Raw genomic sequence first — 19,887 nt, forward strand, 5'->3', positions numbered from 1 at the left:
CAAAGGGGGACAAGGATTAGATACTTTTAGGGAAAAAATGACTGTTGTAGAATTACTAGCTAGAGGTAGCAGATGAATTATAAACAGTAAATATAAACAGTGTAATATTAAACAGGAATGTTTGTAGCACTGAGGAACAAAAACTGTCTGAAACAACAGAACTGATTCAGTGATAGTTTCCATCCATTCCCACTCTCACCCTCCTGCACTTTGCTTGGATCCTGGGAAGATGTATGAGCTATATGGAGGCCCTCTGGCTTCTGGTTAAGTTCTTATTAGCCACTGGGGGATGTTTGAAATATATAATCCCTTTCACATTCTTCCTTCTTGGGGGTTCCTGTAAGTTGGCTGAATCTGTCCACTCAAGGCCTATGTCTGATTGCCCTCTCCATAGTTTTCTCTCTAGATTCTAGTAGATATCTTTGCTTTAAGCTTGGGGCACTGCATAATCCTTGTGGTTTCCTACACCATACCCACAGATGTAAATAATCCTGTTCCTTATTAAATTGCCCAACTGGAATGTGCCATCTGTTTCCTGATAGGACCCTGATTGACACACTAAGTCCCATTAATCGCCCAACACATGTTTATTGAGTAACTACTACATTCTAAGGAAGAATACAATGGTGATATTGGACAATTAATGCCTATAAGGGAAGTCTGGAAAGAGAAGACAACCACAGAAACAGATTATTATATTACATGTTGATAAATGATGCCCAGCATTGGATGGGGAGGTGGGTAGGGTGTAAGATAGTCAGTCATAGGGAGCCTCATGGGTTCTTGGTGGAGATAGGCTCAGGCAAATTGAGAGGCAAGAAGGTAAATAAGGAGTGATCAGGAACCTCAAGAGACATTGACAGCCAAGGACATCAGAGCCAGTCAGGGTTAGGCTGGCCTGATCAAAGAAAGACTTTACTGTGGGGAGGGGTCCTTTTCTTCCATTTTCTTATTCTCCCCACCAAGGGGAACTAAATGATACATGAAATTGGCAGCCTCTCACTCTTAGCCTTTTAATCTTGTCCCACTACCAGGATTTGACATTCCTACATTCTTTTTTTTTTTTTTCAAAACATTTATTTGTTTTTTTAGTTTTTGTCAGACACAACATCTTTATTTGTATGTGGTGCTGAGGATCGAACCCGGGCCGCACACATGCCAGGCAAACACGTTACCGCTTGAGCCACATCCCCAGCCCGACATTCCTACATTCTTGGCCTAAAACCCGTCTTTGGAAAATTACCTCCATACACATTCTGCACAGTTTAAGGTCATTAAGATTGCAACAAGACACTATAGTAAAATAACCTTGAAGATAAGTTACAGAGGAGGGTTAGAAGTGAACATTCCCCAAAACATTCTAGAAACCCTGGCAGTCAGACCCTTTTTCTCTGACAGCAACATGTAATACTGACATGTTCTTGCCCCATGAAGAAGGGGGAAGGTAATTTTAGAAACAGCAGAGAGTAAGCTTCAGGGCATCAAAGTGATTCCACTAAGAGGCTTTTGGTTCATATCGGTTTTGCAGGTCCCGGTTCAGGAAATAGAACCCAGGACCTTGTGCATGCTAAGCAAGTGCTCTAACCTTGGTGGGCACTTTTAAAATCCATTTTATCACACACCACAGGAAAGTTCAGGGTCCAGGAGGTGCCTGTTTTCCCCTCTTAAAAACAAGCGGTTATTTTTTGGTTGATATTTTGTTTTGTCCTTGTTTGGTTTGGTTTTGGTACCGAGGATTGAACCCAGGGACGTTTAGCCACTGAGCCACATCCCCCTGCTCTTTTTATTTTTATTTTTTAAATTTGGAGACAGGGTCTCTTGCTACGTTGCTTAGGCCCTCGCTAAACTTCTGAGGCTGACCTCGAACTTGCGAACCTCCCGCTGGGATTATAGGCGTGCACCACACACTACAAGTGGTTTGGCTGCTAGCCCACCACTGCCCAAACCATCCAAGATTCCTTCTTGACCTTTCCTTGGCATCAGAATTGGGACTCAAGAGACTTCATTTAAAAAGCACACGCATAACCGTATCGAACAGATCCCTCTCTTCTGATAACCCAAAGCCTGCGCCACGGCCTTCCCACAAATAAGAGACGCGGGAAGAGTTAAAAAGATATTTGGTGAGCCTGAATTCCTCTGAGCGCGCTCTCTGCACAAGTAACTGCATCAGTTACTCCAGCCCTCTGCGAACTCCGATGCTGGGCCAGTGGGCCGCCACTGAGCTGGGAGAGCTCTCGACGGCCGCGTGATCCCGGGGGTGGGGCCGGTTTCGGATCCAGTGCCAGCTGCCCACCCCCAGGAGGCCCCACAGCCCTGACAACCTCCGAGAAAGTCCCTCCCCGTAGGCGGAGACATCGCCAAGAAATCCCGACCCCGGGGCCTGCGGGGGCTAGTACCCAGAGGCTGCCCGGCGCGGACCGTGAAGTTGTGACAGCCATGGAGAGCTACAGAGGCTTCTTGGCGCTGCTGGTGTCGGCGCTACCGGTCGGCTTCCTCTCGGTGCTTTTCACCCTCATCTGGGTCCTCCACTACCGAGAGGGGCTCGGCTGGGACGGGAGCTCGCTCGAGTTCAACTGGCACCCGGTGCTCGCGGTGACAGGCTTTATCTTCATCCAGGGCATAGGTACTGGGCACCTTCTGGGGGGCGGTGGAGCGTGGCTGGCGAGAAGGAAGAGTGCGGGCTCCGGCGGGGCGCGGGCGGGGCCCGGCAAAGCGGCGATCGCGGCGCTGCAGCGGCGGCACCCGGGCGGGAGTGCGCACTGAGGACGCGTTGCGGGGGGGCGGCGGCGAGGAGCGCAGCTGGCCTGAGTCGGCCAACTCTGTGCAGTGGGTCTGGGTCGCACCGGGACGTCCCCGCGTCTGCAGGAACAAGAGTGGAGATATGCCCCAGCACCGCGCTTCCCTGCCACTTGCCCCTAAAAGACGCCTCTGTGGGCGGAGCCTGCGCAGTCAGGGGCGCGGAAACCCTCTAGCCAGAGGCCTTTTGCTGAACTTGTTAGAAGGCTGCAGAGTGAGAGAGGAAGGCTGCGGGGCAGAATGGAGGGGCGACAACTGGCCTCTCCCTAGCTTCCTTAGCTCTGCATGAAGGGGCTGAGCAGCTGGTAGCCGCGGCGAGTGGCGGAGCATCCTTTCAGGGTTTCACCCGGTTAAACTCAGTCGAGCCTTCGCTCAGTCTAAACACACTCAAAGGGGTGTTTCGCCGCCCTGCCCAGTCATTGGACCCAGCGTGTTTATGTGGCAGCCCACTGGCGAAAGTTCCCCTCCGGGGCTTCCTGTTGGGCGGTGGCCCCAAACCAGGGGTAGGCGAAGTCCAGAGAAAGCTTGCGGCTGCGTGGCTCCGAGGGATGCTCCCGCGCGCGACGTCCCTGGGGTTGGCCGTGTCGCTGCTTGCCCGCGGTGTGCCAGCTCCCGGCCTACTTCTTCCGGGATGAGGCTGGATGGGAGAGGGGTTCAGAGGGAGGCTCAGTCTATGGTGGTGTTTATTGACGTTAGGTAGGTCTCACCACCTACCGACAGTTGTCTTCAGCGGCTTGGCTGGAGGAACCTCTAGTTAGTGGCGCAAGCACCATTTATTTGTAACCACTTTCTCAAAAGTGAAATCAAGGCGGTGGCCTTGATAATACATTTAGCAAATTGTAGAAATTGGTGGGCTGGAGTTATGTTGCAGAAAATTATCGTGAGGAATGGACTGAATTGGGAAAGAGATGCCCACCAGCGGGAACCTTCTACCTGGCCCCTGGGCAGGCTGCCTTTTCTTCACCAATATTTAATTCCCCACAAACAAGTGAAGAAAAAAGCGCTGGCCTCATTTCTAAAGAGACGTTTTTGTTTTATTTTTCCTTTTTAAACTTGTGCTACAACTTTGAGCAAGTTCTCAAATCGGGGTGTAGTGGACGGTGTTACTAATGCTCAGCCTTTGGAGGCTTCCCTGGTATGCTCCTCAGGGTGTGAGCGTCACTGGTCATCCGAGTTATTTTGTTGCATAATTCCCAGATGTTTCGCTACTGCACTAAAAGGAGGGGAAAAAATACTCAAATTCCAAAGTTGATGTCACCAGTACACTTTCCTTCACGGTGGAGCCTTTTAGTTTGACCAGGGCGGTGGACACATTCTGTTTCCTCAAAGTGGTAGGAACAGTCTTTTCATCTCTTCCCTCCACCTCTGAAAGCAGCCCCTAAAACCGAGAAGCTCTTCAAAGGCTTGAAGTGTGTTCTAATAATTGAGGTAAGGGGAACACAGGTGATAGTGCTTGTTGCCTGACTTCCCACAGAGGACACAGTCAAAACATTTGAATTTTGTGTGTCCACTAAATGCATTATATGAATAAACTGAAGGACTGAGGAGTTAAGTAACATACCCATGGAAGTAGCCTAAGTCCTTTCAATGGCCTAACTTTCAAGGAGTTCTCTGCTTTTAGGGCAATGAACTTATTCTTTGCAGTCTTCTCTTCAGAGAAGTCAAAAGCTTTACTTAAAATACATTTTGAAACTCTTTATTCACATTATAATCCATTACAGGGTTTGTGTAAAAGATTTTCTGATTTCTCTAAATTGTGGATTTCTCTTAATCTGTTTATACTTCCTTTGGGGCAAAAATGTGTAAACCGATATTGGGGGATTTTTCATGTGTTGCTGTTATGCAAACCTCATTTTTTTTAGGTTTAGTCACTCTCTTCTGTGTTAATATTTCAATGTTTGTCTTTGTCAACATTACCCACCCTGTTTATTGTCTGGATCCTGAATTTGCAAAGCGTTTTAATCATGTAGTACATGTAACTGACATGAACATAAACTTTTTCATATATGTAGACCCCATACATAATTCTCCCTGGTTCTCCTGTATCTTGGCTCACACATACTCAGCCAAGCAGTAGGAAGTGTCCAGGGGAAGAGAAGTAAATACAGAAGCTACTTGGTTTATTATGGAGTTACATCTCCAATAAACCTATCATATGTTGAAAATAGTATAACTTGAAAATGCATATTCCTAATCTACTCTGGGTTAGCAACACTGTACAATGCTCTGTAGAGCATTGAATGTTATGATGGTGTAGCTAACTGGGAGCTGTGGCTCATTGCCACTGCTCACCATCTCAAGAGTATAATCATATGGCTAGCCTGGGAAGAGATCAGAATTCAAAATCTGAAGCACAGTTCTACTGAATGCACATGGCTTTGGTACCACTGTAAAGTCAAACAACCGTTAAGTCAAACCATCCTAAGTCAGACAGTCTGTAGTTGACTTTATTGACGGTGAGGCACACACATGTTACAGACTATCCATGTTATACTAGGCTTCTTTACTGTATGTTATTGCTTTAGGGAGGAAACTTTAAGGCTATGAGATTTTAGATCTCTAATAATGAACATGATGTAATAGAACACTTAAATAATACACAAATATTTGGAGATCAGGATGGGAAAGCTAACATATAGCTATTACTCTAAGCATGGAGTAATTTACAAATACAGTATACAAACAGTAAACAGAATTTGAAACTATGTTAAGAACAAATATGGGTCTGTAATACTTTAAGCCTTGAAGAAAGTAAGACTAATATAGAAGTTGAAAAATAAAATCTCCCCCACCCCCATGCACACACACAATCAAGTATACTCCAAATATATTTTGGAAAATATATGTATTCTAAATTAAAGTATAGCAGATTATGGAAAATGTAAAACAACAAAAAAATTTTTTTGAAATGAAGTCTTGCTTGCCTTTAGTTCCTGGGCTCAAGTGATCCGCTGCCTCAGCCTCCCATGTAGCTGGGATTACAGGCACATGCCACTGTGCCCTGCTAAACAAAATCTTAAATAAGAGAAATCTACCTAACAGTCTCTGACACTAATGAGGAAGAATTTAGAAGAGGCTTTGTGCTTCTCTAAAAGCAATGATTCCCATGAAATTAAGTATATTGCCAGGAAATCAGAGAAACAACCCTTGTAAAGAAGGCCGCAGAAAAGACTGCAATGAATAAATGCTCTCAAAGTAGCATTTGGTCTTTTAAAAGGTTCAACAAGGTGGAATGTGTTCTTTAGTAAAAGGTAGAAAATTCAGGTGTCTACTTTAGCCGAAGAAGTTTTAGCAATTCTATACTTGTACTTTCCCATGTGTGGAACTCCTTTTGTGGTGTAAAATAAAGGAAGGGAAATTGAATAGTTTAATGATCTCAAGTTGGTTTTGTGAGATATAATATAACTACATTTAAGTAACATTTAAAAGACTAACAGAAATCAAGAGCAGTTCTTAAAAGGAAATTAGGATATCCTATTAATCTATGTAAAAGTGACTAAATTTCAAGATCAATTAAATATATTTGAAAAGCCTCTTGCAAATAAGATATTTGAGGAAGTGCCCCAAACATCTATTCCAAACTAGCCAGGGGAAAAACAGGCTTCTATAACAAAACCTATCAGTCTTAGAGAAAGGAGGGTTTTTTCAAAACAAAGACATAATTGGAAGCAACTCAGAACACATTTTTTTGTTATAAATAAATGCACTAACTAGTAAAAATGTTTTAGATATGCTTATTTTGTTCACTGCTCAATCTCCAGCACCTAGAACTGACACATGATAGGCCAATAAATAGTTGTTGAATGAATAAATAATTATTTCTGCACCATAGTTAAATTGCTAATAACAAAATCCAGTTTTGCAGCTACTGAGTTGTAACGATAACAACAACATCTGAACTAAAAGTGCCTTTTCTGTCCCCTAGTGGTTATCCTGTTCAACAATTTAGAAACACTGCTTAGTCAACTTCAGGGAAGACTGGACATGCAGTTGTACTGGAAAGGCATCTTTATTCTAAGCTACAGAGCTCATTAGTTCATTACTGCCTAGTATCTTCTGTTCCTCCTCTTGCCTACCTAAGGACAGCACTTAATTCTCCCTCTTTTCTTCTGCATCATTAAGTTTCTCACCCCATCCCTTAGATTATTTCTAATATGTTATAGTTCATGTCATCTTAATCTCTCTCTCTCCCCACCCATCTATCTCTGTCTCTCTCCCCTGTATCCCTCCCAAGCGACCGCCTCAATTTTCTTCCGGCCTTACTGTAGAACATTTTGAAATATGAGTCTGTATCTATAGTCTCTAATTCTTTTCCTCTGTCCTCTCTTGAACCTTCTCTAATCAGGCTCTCTTGTTCTGCTCCACAAAATTGTTCTTGAAGTAATAATCAATTGCTTCCACATTGCTTATACCAGTGGTCAATTCTCAGAACCTCCTGTTGCCTGACTGGAAGCTTGTATTTGACATAACTGACCCCTCATTCCTCTCTTCCTTCACTTGGTGGATTGAGCAGCTTCTAGGATACCCATCTCCTTGGCTCTTCTCTCTTTCTTGGCCACACCTCCTCTATCTCCTTTGCAGGTTTCTCCCCATCTCCCTGGTTATTTCAGGTTAGAGCTCCCAGGGCTCATTCTTTTAAGTACTTCAGTTTTCCTGCATTCCTTCCTGTGGTGGTCTCACCCACCTTCCAGGCTTTAAGTGCCATCTATACTTAAAAGCTCTCCCATCTTTATATACTCACCCCATACTCTCCCCTGAATTCTAGAACCAGATATTCATCTGCCTATACAAACTCTCTATTTGGATGTCAAAGAGACATGTCCAAATCTCAGCTCTTGATATTCCTCACATGTCCCAAAATGCTTCTCTTATAAGTTCTACCATTTCAGTAAATGGCAATCTCATCTTTCTAGATGTTCGGAACTATACAATCATTCTTCATTCGTCTCTTCCACACTTCTCATCCAATCCATCAGAATTTAGATACATTATTATCCAAATTCTGACCATATTCTGACCACTGACTATTTAAATTACTAATTTATTATTTCTCTTTTTCTACTAGAATGCAAGCTACCCAAGGGTAGGGATTTTGTCTGTTTTCTTCACTAATGTATCCATAGCATTACCTAACATGGAGTAGGCATTCAACAGATATTCTTTGAATTAATGAATGTTTGGCCAATCCTTTAAACCAGTAGTCACACCTACAAGGATTGAGTGTATGAAGTGTATGAAGTGGATTTAGAATAGAGTATCACTGGATGTCTTCCCTGGGTCAGCACTACATTCAGACATGAGAAAATACTAGGACCACAGTGAGAATCAGTCAGTTCAGCAGGACATAAGATAGGAACCTGAGGTTGCTAATAGGGCAGCATCAGGTACTCCTCTTTGGTGGGCACCCTGGCCTCAGTAATTCATTTAACCATACATATAGCTCTCCTTAAACAGTTCTCTTCCCAGATTCCAGCTCAGATACGAGGAGATGAGATGCATACTGGTGGATCACACCCTGTAGGAACCATTTTCTCTTGTAATACTCTAGACCTCATTTCCAGAATTCCTACAAGGGATATGCAGTGGGTTGAATAGTGGCCTCCAAAAATATAGATCCAAGTCTAATTCCAGATACTTTATATTTTGGTCAGATTTTTCATCTTCATTACCAAAAGACCTGAGGGGAACAATTTAGAGAGGGAAAGTTTATTTTGGTTCACTGTTGCAGAGGTTTAGTCTATGGTCAGCTGACTCCATAGCTCTGGGTCTGAGGTGAGGTACGACATCATGGCAGAAGGGTGTGATAGAGGAAAATAGCTTAGGACATGGCAGTCAGGAAGCAGAGAGAGCTCTGCTCAATTGCTCAATAGGAGTTACAGGTCAGTAGCAGAATGATTGCTTAGCATGTGTGTGGCCCTGGGTTTCATCCCCAGCATCACCCCCTGCCTCCGCAAAAAAAAAAAAAAAAAAAAAAAAGATGCAGTCATGTCTATAAGTTGTTCACATTTGAATTGGTTAGAGAGGAGAAATGATTTTTTATTTCTAAGAATGTAAGTTGTACTGATCCCTGAATACTTAAAACTGGCTGGGACCTTAAATTCAAATTCTCATTTGAATTTAGCCACATCAGACAACTAGGTGATATGTGAACCAGGACTGTTTCTAATCTGTCATAATATTCATATGAGACACAAGAAACTATAGCTGGATATAACTGATATTTCTTTTCTTTCCCCCTCTTTCCCTCCCTTCTTCCTTCCCTCCCTTCCTTTAGTGGTACTAGAGATTGAACCCAGGGGTACTTTACTACTGAGCTACATCTTCAGCCCTTTTTATTCTATTTTGCCTCTATTTTGAGGCAGGATCTTGCTAAGTTGCCCAGCCTGGTCTTGAATTTGTATTTCTGTTGGCTCAGTGTCCTAAGTTACTGGGATTACAGGCATTTAGCATCATACCTGGCTAGCTGATCTTTCTAAGAACACAAAATTTCTGGATATTTATTTATAAATGTCTAGCCAATAAATTGATCTTTTTCTATTTTCATACACATATTTGATCCCAAATAGCTGCCTTTGGGAAGATTTCAGTCACTTTAGAGAAATGTTTCTAGTGTCAATAGGCTAAAACAAACCATCTGTACCTTCCAGATCACTTCCTTCATTTCAGCTTTCCAGGGGTTTCTGTTTTCATGATATTCATGCAATGAGACAGTGCAGATGCACAGGCCCAGGCACATTTCAGAGGTCTGATTCTCTGACAGCTGCTGCAAGAATTTAAAGGGGATTCTTTTTTTTTTTTTTTTTTTTCAATTTCAACTTGAGGTCCTTTGGATAGAATCTGGTAAAGTCATGGGTGGACAGGGAAATGAGTTATACAGATGGATAATCCTGTTCTAAGTATTTTATCAAGGAGCAAAAAATAAGACTTTATTCAGAGGGAGGAAATTATCATGACACAGCATGTTTAAGTAGAATTTATGTTTAAAATCCCAGTGTAGTTTGAGCTCAATAACTTATTTTTAAATTAACTTAAAGCTGTAACGTAGGCCTAAGTGCAGAATCTTTTTTACTTACTTGAAAGGACTTCTTGGTCTCATATTAGCTAGTACTTGGGTCAGCAGGACAATTTGTCTTGAGTTTTTGATTTGTACCTTTTAAAAGAGGATCTGTCATAACAAAAATTGGTAAGTAAGGTGATGGATATGTTAAATAGTTTGATATAGCCACTTCACAATGTACACATGTATCAAAACATCATATTGTATATCACAAATAATTTTTCTGACTGTAATAAGTTTGAGGGGCTGGAGTTGTTGATCAGTGACGGTAGAGTGCTTGCCTGGCATGTGTGAGGCCCTGAGTTCAATCCTCAATACTGCATACAAATAAATAGATAAAATAAAAAGATCCATTGATAAATTTTTAAAAATTAAAAAAAAATAAATTTGAAAATAATATCAAAAGACGATCTGTCGTTTTGCTGGGAATACTGAATGATTACTGTGCTTTATTAACATTTACTTTTTCATTGGGGCTGGGGTTGTGGCTCATTGGTAGAGCACTTGCCTCACATATGTGAGGCACTGGGTTCAATTCTCAGCACCACATATAAATAAATGAATAAAATAAAAGTCCATCAACAACTAAAATAAATAAATAAAAAAGATTTACTTTTTAAGCCGGGCACCGTGGCACATGCCTGTAATCCCAGTGGCTCGGAAGGCTGAGACAGGAGGATCGTGAGTTCAGAGCCAGCCTCAGCAAAAAGCGAGGTGCTAAACAACTCATTGAGACCCTGTCTCTAAATAAAATACAAAAAAATAGGACTGGGGATGTGGCTCAGTGGTCGATTTCAATCTCCAATACTCCCCCTGCAAAAGGTTTACATTTTCACATATACTTACTGAATTCCCACTGTGTGCCGGGCTCCATGCCAACTTCTGGGATGTGATGATGAACAAAATAAGTGTATTTCTACCTCATAAATCACAAGACAGAAAGTAAGAGGAACTAGAGTCACAGTGCTTTTCATGTCTGGGGATGTTCCTCTCCCTCCAAGCACTCCTTCCTCATCTGCTCCCACTTTGATAGATTCTCATCTTACCTTCCATAAGACCAACTTGTATATATAGTTGTATAATGTGGGGGAGAAAGTGGTGCCAAACCAGAGATTACTTGAAGAATATGTTTTTTCTTATATTTCTGAGTTTGGATTATACAACTAGGAGCTGAGAAATTTTCCAGTAATTAAATTCAAAATCTAGTTACTGTATTTTCTTCTTCATTGTCTAGAGAATAATTATACACAGTTACTAATTTCTTTCCCCTTCAATCCTTCCTTTATTTCTAAGTTTAGAACACTAGCATGTTCCACCAACAATAGCTTTTCTTTGAAAAGATTTAAAATGTATTTATCACATATATAATTCACGTTTCCCCTCATTTTTGTGGAAAAAAAATGGTCTTGGTAATTAGAGCCTCCAACAGATAACCCTTGTTCCAGTCACAAGTAGCTGTTTTATACCATTTCTCCTTCTTGTGGGTTTAGCAGACCTCTTCTTCCTTCTCATTGTGCCTCAGGAATGGTGTCTAGGTATGTGCCAAGCCAAAGAAGCAAGAAATATTTAAATTTCACGCTGCAGGCAGTTTTTATAATTGTTGAGAATAGCTTCTTCCTTAAGAAATGTGATCTGGTTTGTTAAACTTGCCCTTTTCCCTAAAGTCTACCATATTTCAGCCGTTTGTATGTTTTTTAAAGCATATAAACAGCTCATTGAAATGCATGATTTTACATTGAACCTTTGCTTATCCAGGGAGCATTTTGAAGCACATTCATCTGTGCATCTGAGCCCCTGTGTAGCCAGGGCAGAAAATCCTGTGTGCCTCACTTGGAAGAGCCCATAAGTCTCCACCAGATGCCTGTTGAGCAGTTGAGACTAATTGACTACTGGGTTTGCAAGCTTACAAAAATATTGTTTTAACTTTAAAACTATAAAGAACTCTTCCAACCATACCAAAAATAATATAATAGATCCCCATATATTTGCTACTCAGATTTAGTAGATGTTAAGATTTGGGGCACCATGAAAATCTATATGCCAGTAATCAGTGCTGGTGAGAATGATGCATAGAGTTGGGTGATGGAAGGGAGAGGCACCCTAACCTGACAAGAAGAAGAGGTAGGAAAACCCAAGATAGACCCAGGGCCTCTAAAACCACAATTGTCTGGGTCCATTTGGATCAAAAGCAAATGAGATCTTCCTTCTAAAGTAATAGGATAATGATTGGTGTTTTGTTAATAACCTAACATCATCTATGAGGAATTAAATAGGTTCCATTCATGCAACTGCTGGAGAAAGAAAGCTAGTATGCAGCCCATTTGTAAAACTTGCTACTTGGAAGCTGATGTGGGAGTTCAAGACCAGCCTGTCTTTGAAACCCTGTCTCAAAAAAAAAAAAAAATGAAAAACAAACAACAAACATATTTGAGTGAAGGTGAAAAGTTTAAAAATCAAGTTTTGACATTCAAAAGTAATAGATTTCCGTGTTATGAAAAACTTGACACATTCCTGTGCCCCAGGCATGGGGAAGAGTACAGAGTCTTCACTGGGAATGCAGTGGTCTTGGGGTTTTTGGCAACAGTTTCTTAAACTTTTTTTTTTAAGAACAGCATGCACAAGAGTGCCTAAGTCATGTGAGGTGTTTTCCTAACATGGACACACCTGGGTACCCAGGTCAAGAAACTATATTCCAGGGTTCCCTGGTCACCCTTGCAACTCCTTTTAGTTATAGAAGCTAATCCTGACTTTTAACCGCAGAAATTAGTTTTATTTGGGGAATTTTTGATAAACTGTCATCCAGGTAAGAGAGAAAAAGCTGTATATGGTATACTGTTATAATTTGCTTTTCAAGAAAACACATCCTGAATACTTCCTTTTATATAGCTGTTCAAGTTCACTCACCTAAGATTTCTTCCTGCAGGTGCTTGGTTGATAATATGGTGATGATAATAATATATAAGTATTTTGAGATGGAGTCTCACTGTGTTGCCCAGGCTGACCTGGAACTTGCAATCTTATGCCTCAGCCTCCCAAGAAACTGGGATTACAGGTGCACACCATTGTGCCCTGTTAGCAATAACATTATAAAGCATTTATTGAGGTTGAACAAACTGCTTATCCTCTCTGTGACTCAGCTTCTTCCTCTGTATAACAGTGATAATAATCACACCTTTCTTAGAGATTTGAGGTGAGAATTAAAATGTAAATAGACACTAACATTGTGTCTGTTCCCTAGCAAATGTGTGTGTGTGTGCGTGTGTGTTTGTGTGTGTTACAAATGAGGTTAAACCAGGAGGGGGGAGATGTGTAACATATGTCTTTAGATATTGCACATTTTTGTTTTACTACTGTGTAATCGCACATTTTGCAAAAGGCTCCATTTGTGGATAAATGGTCACTTAGTCATTGGGTAAAGAGGATTTGCTCTCCCTGAAAACTAGAGAATTATATAGGGTGTGCTCTCAACCCTCAGGGGAGAAAAAGTATGAGGTGGTTAAACCAATGTTTGACTTCACATCACTTTGATTTCCAGATTTTGACTAGTGTACAGAATGTACTTTGCAACATTTTTTTTATAAATGCTTATAGGTCATGTACAAATAAGGTAAAACTGGTGAACTCTGATTTGGGTCAGTGGATTATATCCACCTAAACTTCCTGGATGTGATATTGTACTATAGTTACGTAAGATGTTACTTTAGGGGGAAACTGGGTGAAGAGTATATGAGATCTTTTTTGTATTATTTCTTACAACCGCATGTGAATCTACAATTAAATAAGATTTTTAAAAATACTTATGGAGTTACATTCTTTGAACCTGGGTCTGTCATAGGCTCTGTTGATTCAAGAGAAAAATAGCAAGACACATTAATGTACTCAGAGAAGATGGAGAAGAGGTGAGAAGGGACCTAGAGCTAGTTTTAAAAGTTTGCTTTTCAAGATATTAAAATTACTGGTTTGAAAAGATTCATTATCCAAAGTCTCCATGTCATCAAGGAGGTATAATCAATCAACACTTTTAAGATACCTATATGCACACTGAAATTGGTAAGGAGCAGTCCTTCAGAGTTTGGATTAAATAAAAGGAATACTTTTCTGATGGTGAAGGCTATCAAATGTTGAAAAGTGTCCAAAAATTAGGAAGAATGACTCTTATGCAGAAAACTTTAAAGAGGCTGCATTTGCATCTGTCTTTGTAGGTTTAGATGTATTTTTGCCTGAGAAGGGACTGAATAATCCCTTACATTTATATGATCCTAAGAAGTTTTATATATTCAAATTATAAATGTCTTTGATAGTTAGGATTCTTTTTTATTTGCTAGAATTAAGAAATGTGCATGATAAATTGCTGATAGCGTGGAATACATCTATCAAGGAAGTATTCTTTAAACTTTTTAAATCTGCTACACATTTCCACACATTTAATTTTTTTAAATACATGAAGAGAGATATGGATAAAGGCAGAATATGTTCTTCAGAACAAAAATTAATTGCATTCTGGATAAGGTGGCCGTATAATCTATTGCTTAAATCAGGACTCTTGAGTAGAAAGGCTTTGAAAAAATTTTAAGTTTAATCTCTATGCAGATACATATAGATGAATCTTTTCTTAGTGAACACCTGCATCCAGACTGAGAAACAATATCAACAGGAACTTTTGGACTTTCTGGCGTGTTCCATTGCCTGTGGTACCCCTTCCTCAGAAGGACCACCACTGACTTCTCTAACTGAAGAGATGAGTTTTGTCTGTTTTTACACTTTATACAAATTGAATCATAACTATATACTTGTTAATGTCTGGCTTCTTGGGATTCGCTTTGTAGGTTGATTCCTATCGTTGGATGTAGTACTAATTATAGATCATTCATTTCTTTGCTATGTATTATTTCATAGCGTGAATATATCATAATTTATTTATTCATTCTATTGATGAGCTATTGGGAAGTTTTCCAGGGTTTTGACTATTATAAATGGTGCTGCTAGTAACATTCTAGTGTTTTTTAGTGAACATATGTACATATTTCTTTTGGGCATGTACTCAGGAGTAGAATGGCAGTAAAGGAGCCCAAGAATGAGGCACTGAGGGGCAGGAGTATGTGAGAAGTGGAAGCCAAGGGAAAGGGGTTTTACAAAAGAAAGTGTCTACTGGGTTGAGTTGTTTATTTTGTGTTGATTCTTTAAAAACACCTTCTGTCTCCTTAGCCATCATCGTCTACAGACTGCCATGGACCTGGAAATGCAGCAAGTTCCTGATGAAATCCATCCATGCAGGGTTAAATGGTGTTGCTACCATTCTTGCAGTTATCGCTCTGGTGGCTGTTTTTGATTTCCACAATGCCCAAAGTATCCCCAATATGTACAGTCTTCACAGCTGGGTTGGACTGGCAGCTGTCATATGCTATGTCTTACAGGTCAGTGTATTTATAAACAAGATATAAAGAGCAAAACAATTCAGAGACCATAAATGTTTTCTAAGCATGCTTTACATTTGTTACCATTTTAACTCTTCCCCCAAGTGGGTTCTGGAACTGCAGAATTCACGTCTATGAGCTTGAATGTGAGATTTATAATATGAACATCTGTTGCAGGGACATTACCATCTCCTAACATCTAGACTGATATTGCTCAGACTTTGGAGTTCTGTATGCTGAATAACTAGCATAGGCAAGAGCTATAACCTTCTTTTCCACGTTCTCTGCCACTTTTCTAAGTTAACTTTTCTGAGGGGAGAGACTAATTTATTACTTTTGGCTAGATTTGGAGGGCACATTGATTGTTTTATTTTCCCCTTGTCTTCCCTTCACTTTGTAAAGACATAGTCTAAGAGTACTATATTTAAACATAATTTTGTAGAGTGTGATAGATAATTGGATGTTCTGGGTCACTAAATTAAAAGTTAATGTTGTGAGTCTTTTGGGTCTTAACCATTTTGTGAAAAAAAAAATCTTTGTAACCTGTATTGATTCAGTTTCCTTCCTTAATTAGCACAGTATCTACTGATCTGCTTGACTGGAATATCATTGGAAACTTCACTTTTCTGAGGATATAGGAGGAATAAGACTTGAGTGGATTCACAAAACCCAAGGTTTATCCTAAACTATATGACCCATTTAAAAAATAGGGACTGTCACCAGACATCTGTCATTTTTATTATATATATATATATATATATATATATGTTTTTAAAAACTTTTTTAAAAACATTTTTCATTAAATAAAAGTTGCTATTTCTATGGACACTATTAATTATTTAAATTTAACCAGCTTGGAGGTAGGGGTTGGGAATGGAAAGGAGCCTGAAAGGAGAGAAGCACAGAGCAGACCCTATATCTATCAACGATGTTCTTCCTAATCCAGAAAGAACAGGCAAATACTCCGAGTGAATGGCTGAGCCAGCTCAGCTCTCCTGTTCTCCTTAATTTTCCCGCAATATTTTCAGTCATAGGCTCACATCTGAGAGGCAGCTTTCTCCATTGCTACCAACTGGTGAGATCTCTCTCCTCAGACAGGAGGATGGCAAGGGCAGAGCCCACTGAGATCTGCCAGTTGCTTTGGACCTGTGTGGCTTATTGGCATCTCTGTAGGACTGCTCTCAGTTCTCTATTTTGCCTGTTTTATTAGTTGTAGATGGACAAAATGTCTTTGTTTTATCTGTTTATTTTTATGTGGTGCTGAGAATTGAACCCAGTGCCTCACACATGCTAGGCAAGTGCTCTGCCACTGAGCTATAGCCTCAGCCCCTCTATTTTGCTTTGAGAGGTCAGTTCCTCTCTCTTTGTCTCAGTTCCCCTGCACCACATCAGAATGCAGAACGCTTCTAGAGCCCATATGCTGCAAAGCATTTACATATGTTGCTTGTTCCTTTAGATGAAATACTGGTACAGATGCCCAGGGTACAGGGGAAATAATCTTCCCAGAAGTACACAGGCATTGGCAGAGCTGGGATGCAGACCCAGGTCTGCCAGGTCGCAACCCTCCCTATCAGCAGTTGGCTCTACCATTTCCATGACTTTCCCACAATCACCCAGCCTGTGTTTCAGCATCCTTAGTGAAGGGACACATCTCTGAGGGTCAGAATAGAAACCATCCAGATTTTCACATGGCTTCCTGTGAAGGTCTTCATATACTACAAATTTTTATACTACTTGCCTGATCACACAAATTGTAAAAGACTGCTTTGTACATAAAAGTACACTGGCTCTGGGCTTCCAAGTTCAGTAGTTACAATGGACTAAATAAAATGCCTTTACTGAATTAGTTCTGTACCAAGGCATCTCAGGATATCTGAAAAGGTATGTGTCAGAAGTGGCTGCATTCCAGTGATTATTTTTCTTATTACTTTCTGTAACTTCTAATATTTCTCTGTCACAGCTATTTCTTGCATAATAATAATAATAATAATAAATAAGTAATAAAGTGAATAAATAGATATGTAATAAAATATTTTTCTATACCAGGTATGTCTTTTAATTAGGAGTCTCTAAAATCAATTATACTCTGCTCTGTATCTTAATATATAAAATTAAGGAATATTTAGGAATTAATAAAAAATGAGAATGCTTATTCCAAAATTCATGGGCCTTAACTAAAATGGCTCTTGGAGGAATACAAGTTTAAATGTGTTTATTTATTTACTTTTGGAAACTATACGTACTATACGTAAACTATTCCTTCAAGACATTGAAAGAAAATAGCAGGAAGCAGGGTACAGTAGTGTACACCTGTAATCCCAGCTACTGGGGAGGCTGAAGTGGGAGGATCTCAAGTTTGATGTCACTCTGGGCAAGTTAGTGGACCCTGTGCTTGATCACTTCTGGTCGTTCATTCAGGAATGAGGTGAACAGCTCTATAGTCTGTTTCTAGGAAGGATGGTTACATTCCAGCTTTATTCCTTTGTTGTATAAAAAATGTTTTTAAGTTGTTTGCATTGCCTGTCCATAGGAGCAACAGATCTCCCATCCCTGTAGGGCCAACACTACTAATTTCCACCCAGATGCTCAGGTGGAAATGAGGTGAAAGAACATTTCTTTTCCCTGTAAAGAGAAATCATCACAAAGCTTGTTTTCTTCATTTCTGATCCGAGCTAAGCAAAGATTCTTGCCTCCATGTTGTTCACTGCAAAATACAGGAGATGTTTTTCTGTCCGATTTCTTAAAAGTAAAAAGAGAAAGCACTTTCACTTTCTGAGTGAATAAACATTCTCTCCAGATGGTGGTTCCTGCGCTGCCCTTTGTGGGTGGAGAACAGGAAGCCCCCCTTTTTGGGAACTACCAGTAGTCTTGAGGCTGTCAGAGCCACACTGCTGTGCACTGCAATTGCAAAGTATAATCACCTGAGACCATTTATCGGAGTTTGTAAGGTCAGTTTGCACCCCCTCAGCCCAACTTGAGTAAGAACCTTCATGGAGTAAGAAAAGATGGAGAGAGATTTTCAAGATTGAATCCTCTCACTTTATTTAGCACTGTTGGGGGTTTGGGTTGGCCCCTAAGCTAAAATCAAGATTTACCTGCTGAATTAAGACAGTGTCAGGGTTGTTTCAATAAAAACAAAATGGAAGGAGGTAAACATTAGGACAATACAACCCCAAACAGTTGAAAGCTCTTCACCCATCCTCAATGGACTGAAATCAGTTCAAGCACAGAATTCTTTTCTACTTGAGATTTAGCCTCTGGGACATTAAACAAAACCAAATTGTTATGTGTATATGGAATTTATAAGTCATTATAGTAAAATTAACTTCCATGATTTATATATAACCTAATGTAGAAAATGTAGAACTCCCACACAGCTATCCAACTGTACCCAAACCCATATTTCTTGTGTGGATTCTAACCCCTGGGGGTAGTCAGACTCCTGATGTTTTTTTCTTCATTTCCTGGTTTTCCTTTCTTTCTTCTTTTTTTTTTTTTTGGTACCAGGTATTTAACCACTGGACTACATCCCTCACCCACTTTTTGTTTTTCTATTTTGCTAAAGCTGGTTTTGAACTTGTGACCCTCCTGCCTCCTGAGCTGCTGGGGTAACAGGTGGACACCATCTTGCCCAACTTTTTTTTTAAAAAAAGAATGTTGCAAATGTTCTATTGAGTTTAGGTGCTTCACATTGCCTCCTATCTTTATAAAAATGTTTTATTTTTAAGTCACGAGTGGATGTGAAATTTTATTGAATGCTTTTTCTGTGTCCCTTGAGATGAATATGGCTTCTCTTTTTTAATCTGTTAATATAGTTGATTACATCAATAGATTCTAATTTTATTGGTAAATTACAAACATCTTTAATTGTCCCAAGAATCCCTTTTTTAATTGATTCTGGATTGTTATCTCTTGTTTTCTTTGTGCTCACAGGACTTCTCAGAAAAATAGTTTCACAACTTCTTGGCTTTTGTTTTGAGGGAGGAATGCTGGCTCCTAGCTTTTCCTTGCTCAGATCCAGAGAATAGGTACTGTTTAAGAACACAGGATTTGCAATTAGGGAGACCTCAGTTTTGAATAAGTTCCATCCATTTGATAGCTGGTGACCCTGAACAAGTTATTTAATTTCTCTGGAAATTGTTCATGTATAAATCAAGGTTCATGATACTTCACAAAATCATAAGAATTAGAGCCAAATAATGCATGAAAAGGCTCCACCCAGGGCTTAGCACACTGGAAAAATACAAGTTAGCTCTGTTGTCATTAGGAGTATAAATCTTGTGGGAGGCTCCTTTGTGACCTGAAGATGACATAAGTACTTTCATGGTTTGAGAACATGTATTTTCTGTCAATGAAATTTTATTCACAAATTCATTTATTTATTCAACAGTTGTATATCTGTGCCAGATACTTTGCTAAGTGTGGGAGATACATTGTTCCACAAGTCAAACATAGGCTCAAAGAGACATGCTCTCTGCCCTTAGAAAGCTTGCAGGGATAGACAGGTAATTGATATGCTGGGTATGGAGTGTTCTGGAAGAGCTCTCTTATGATAAAGGAGACACAGGAAGTTACACCAAGATCTGAAGTTGTTAGCCTGATGTTGAAAAGGCAGACTCT

The 19,887-nt window shown here is 40.1% G+C and overlaps 1 protein-coding gene across 2 annotated transcripts in view; it reads left to right on the forward strand.

The window, feature by feature from the left end:
* Positions 1-2,055: 2,055 nt before the first annotated feature.
* The window catches only part of LOC124094555 (plasma membrane ascorbate-dependent reductase CYBRD1), a 28,481-nt gene continuing 10,649 nt past the window's right edge, over positions 2,056-19,887 (forward strand). Inside the window, exons 1-2 of one of the 2 annotated variants that reach the window (XM_046447419.2) lie at positions 2,136-2,623; positions 15,059-15,267. In XM_046447419.2, the coding sequence (XP_046303375.1) occupies positions 2,437-2,623; positions 15,059-15,267 (396 nt within the window). In that variant the 5' untranslated portion in view covers positions 2,136-2,436. Of the gene's footprint in view, positions 2,624-15,058; positions 15,268-19,887 lie in introns of both variants that reach the window. The other variant, XM_046447420.2, reaches the window with a different exon arrangement.

Source organism: Marmota monax, unplaced genomic scaffold (assembly GCF_021218885.2).
Source record: "Marmota monax isolate L192 unplaced genomic scaffold, Marmota_monax_Labrador192_F-V1.1 WCK01_AAM20220418_F8-fsc00007, whole genome shotgun sequence".
Taxonomy (NCBI): Eukaryota; Metazoa; Chordata; class Mammalia; order Rodentia; family Sciuridae; genus Marmota; species Marmota monax.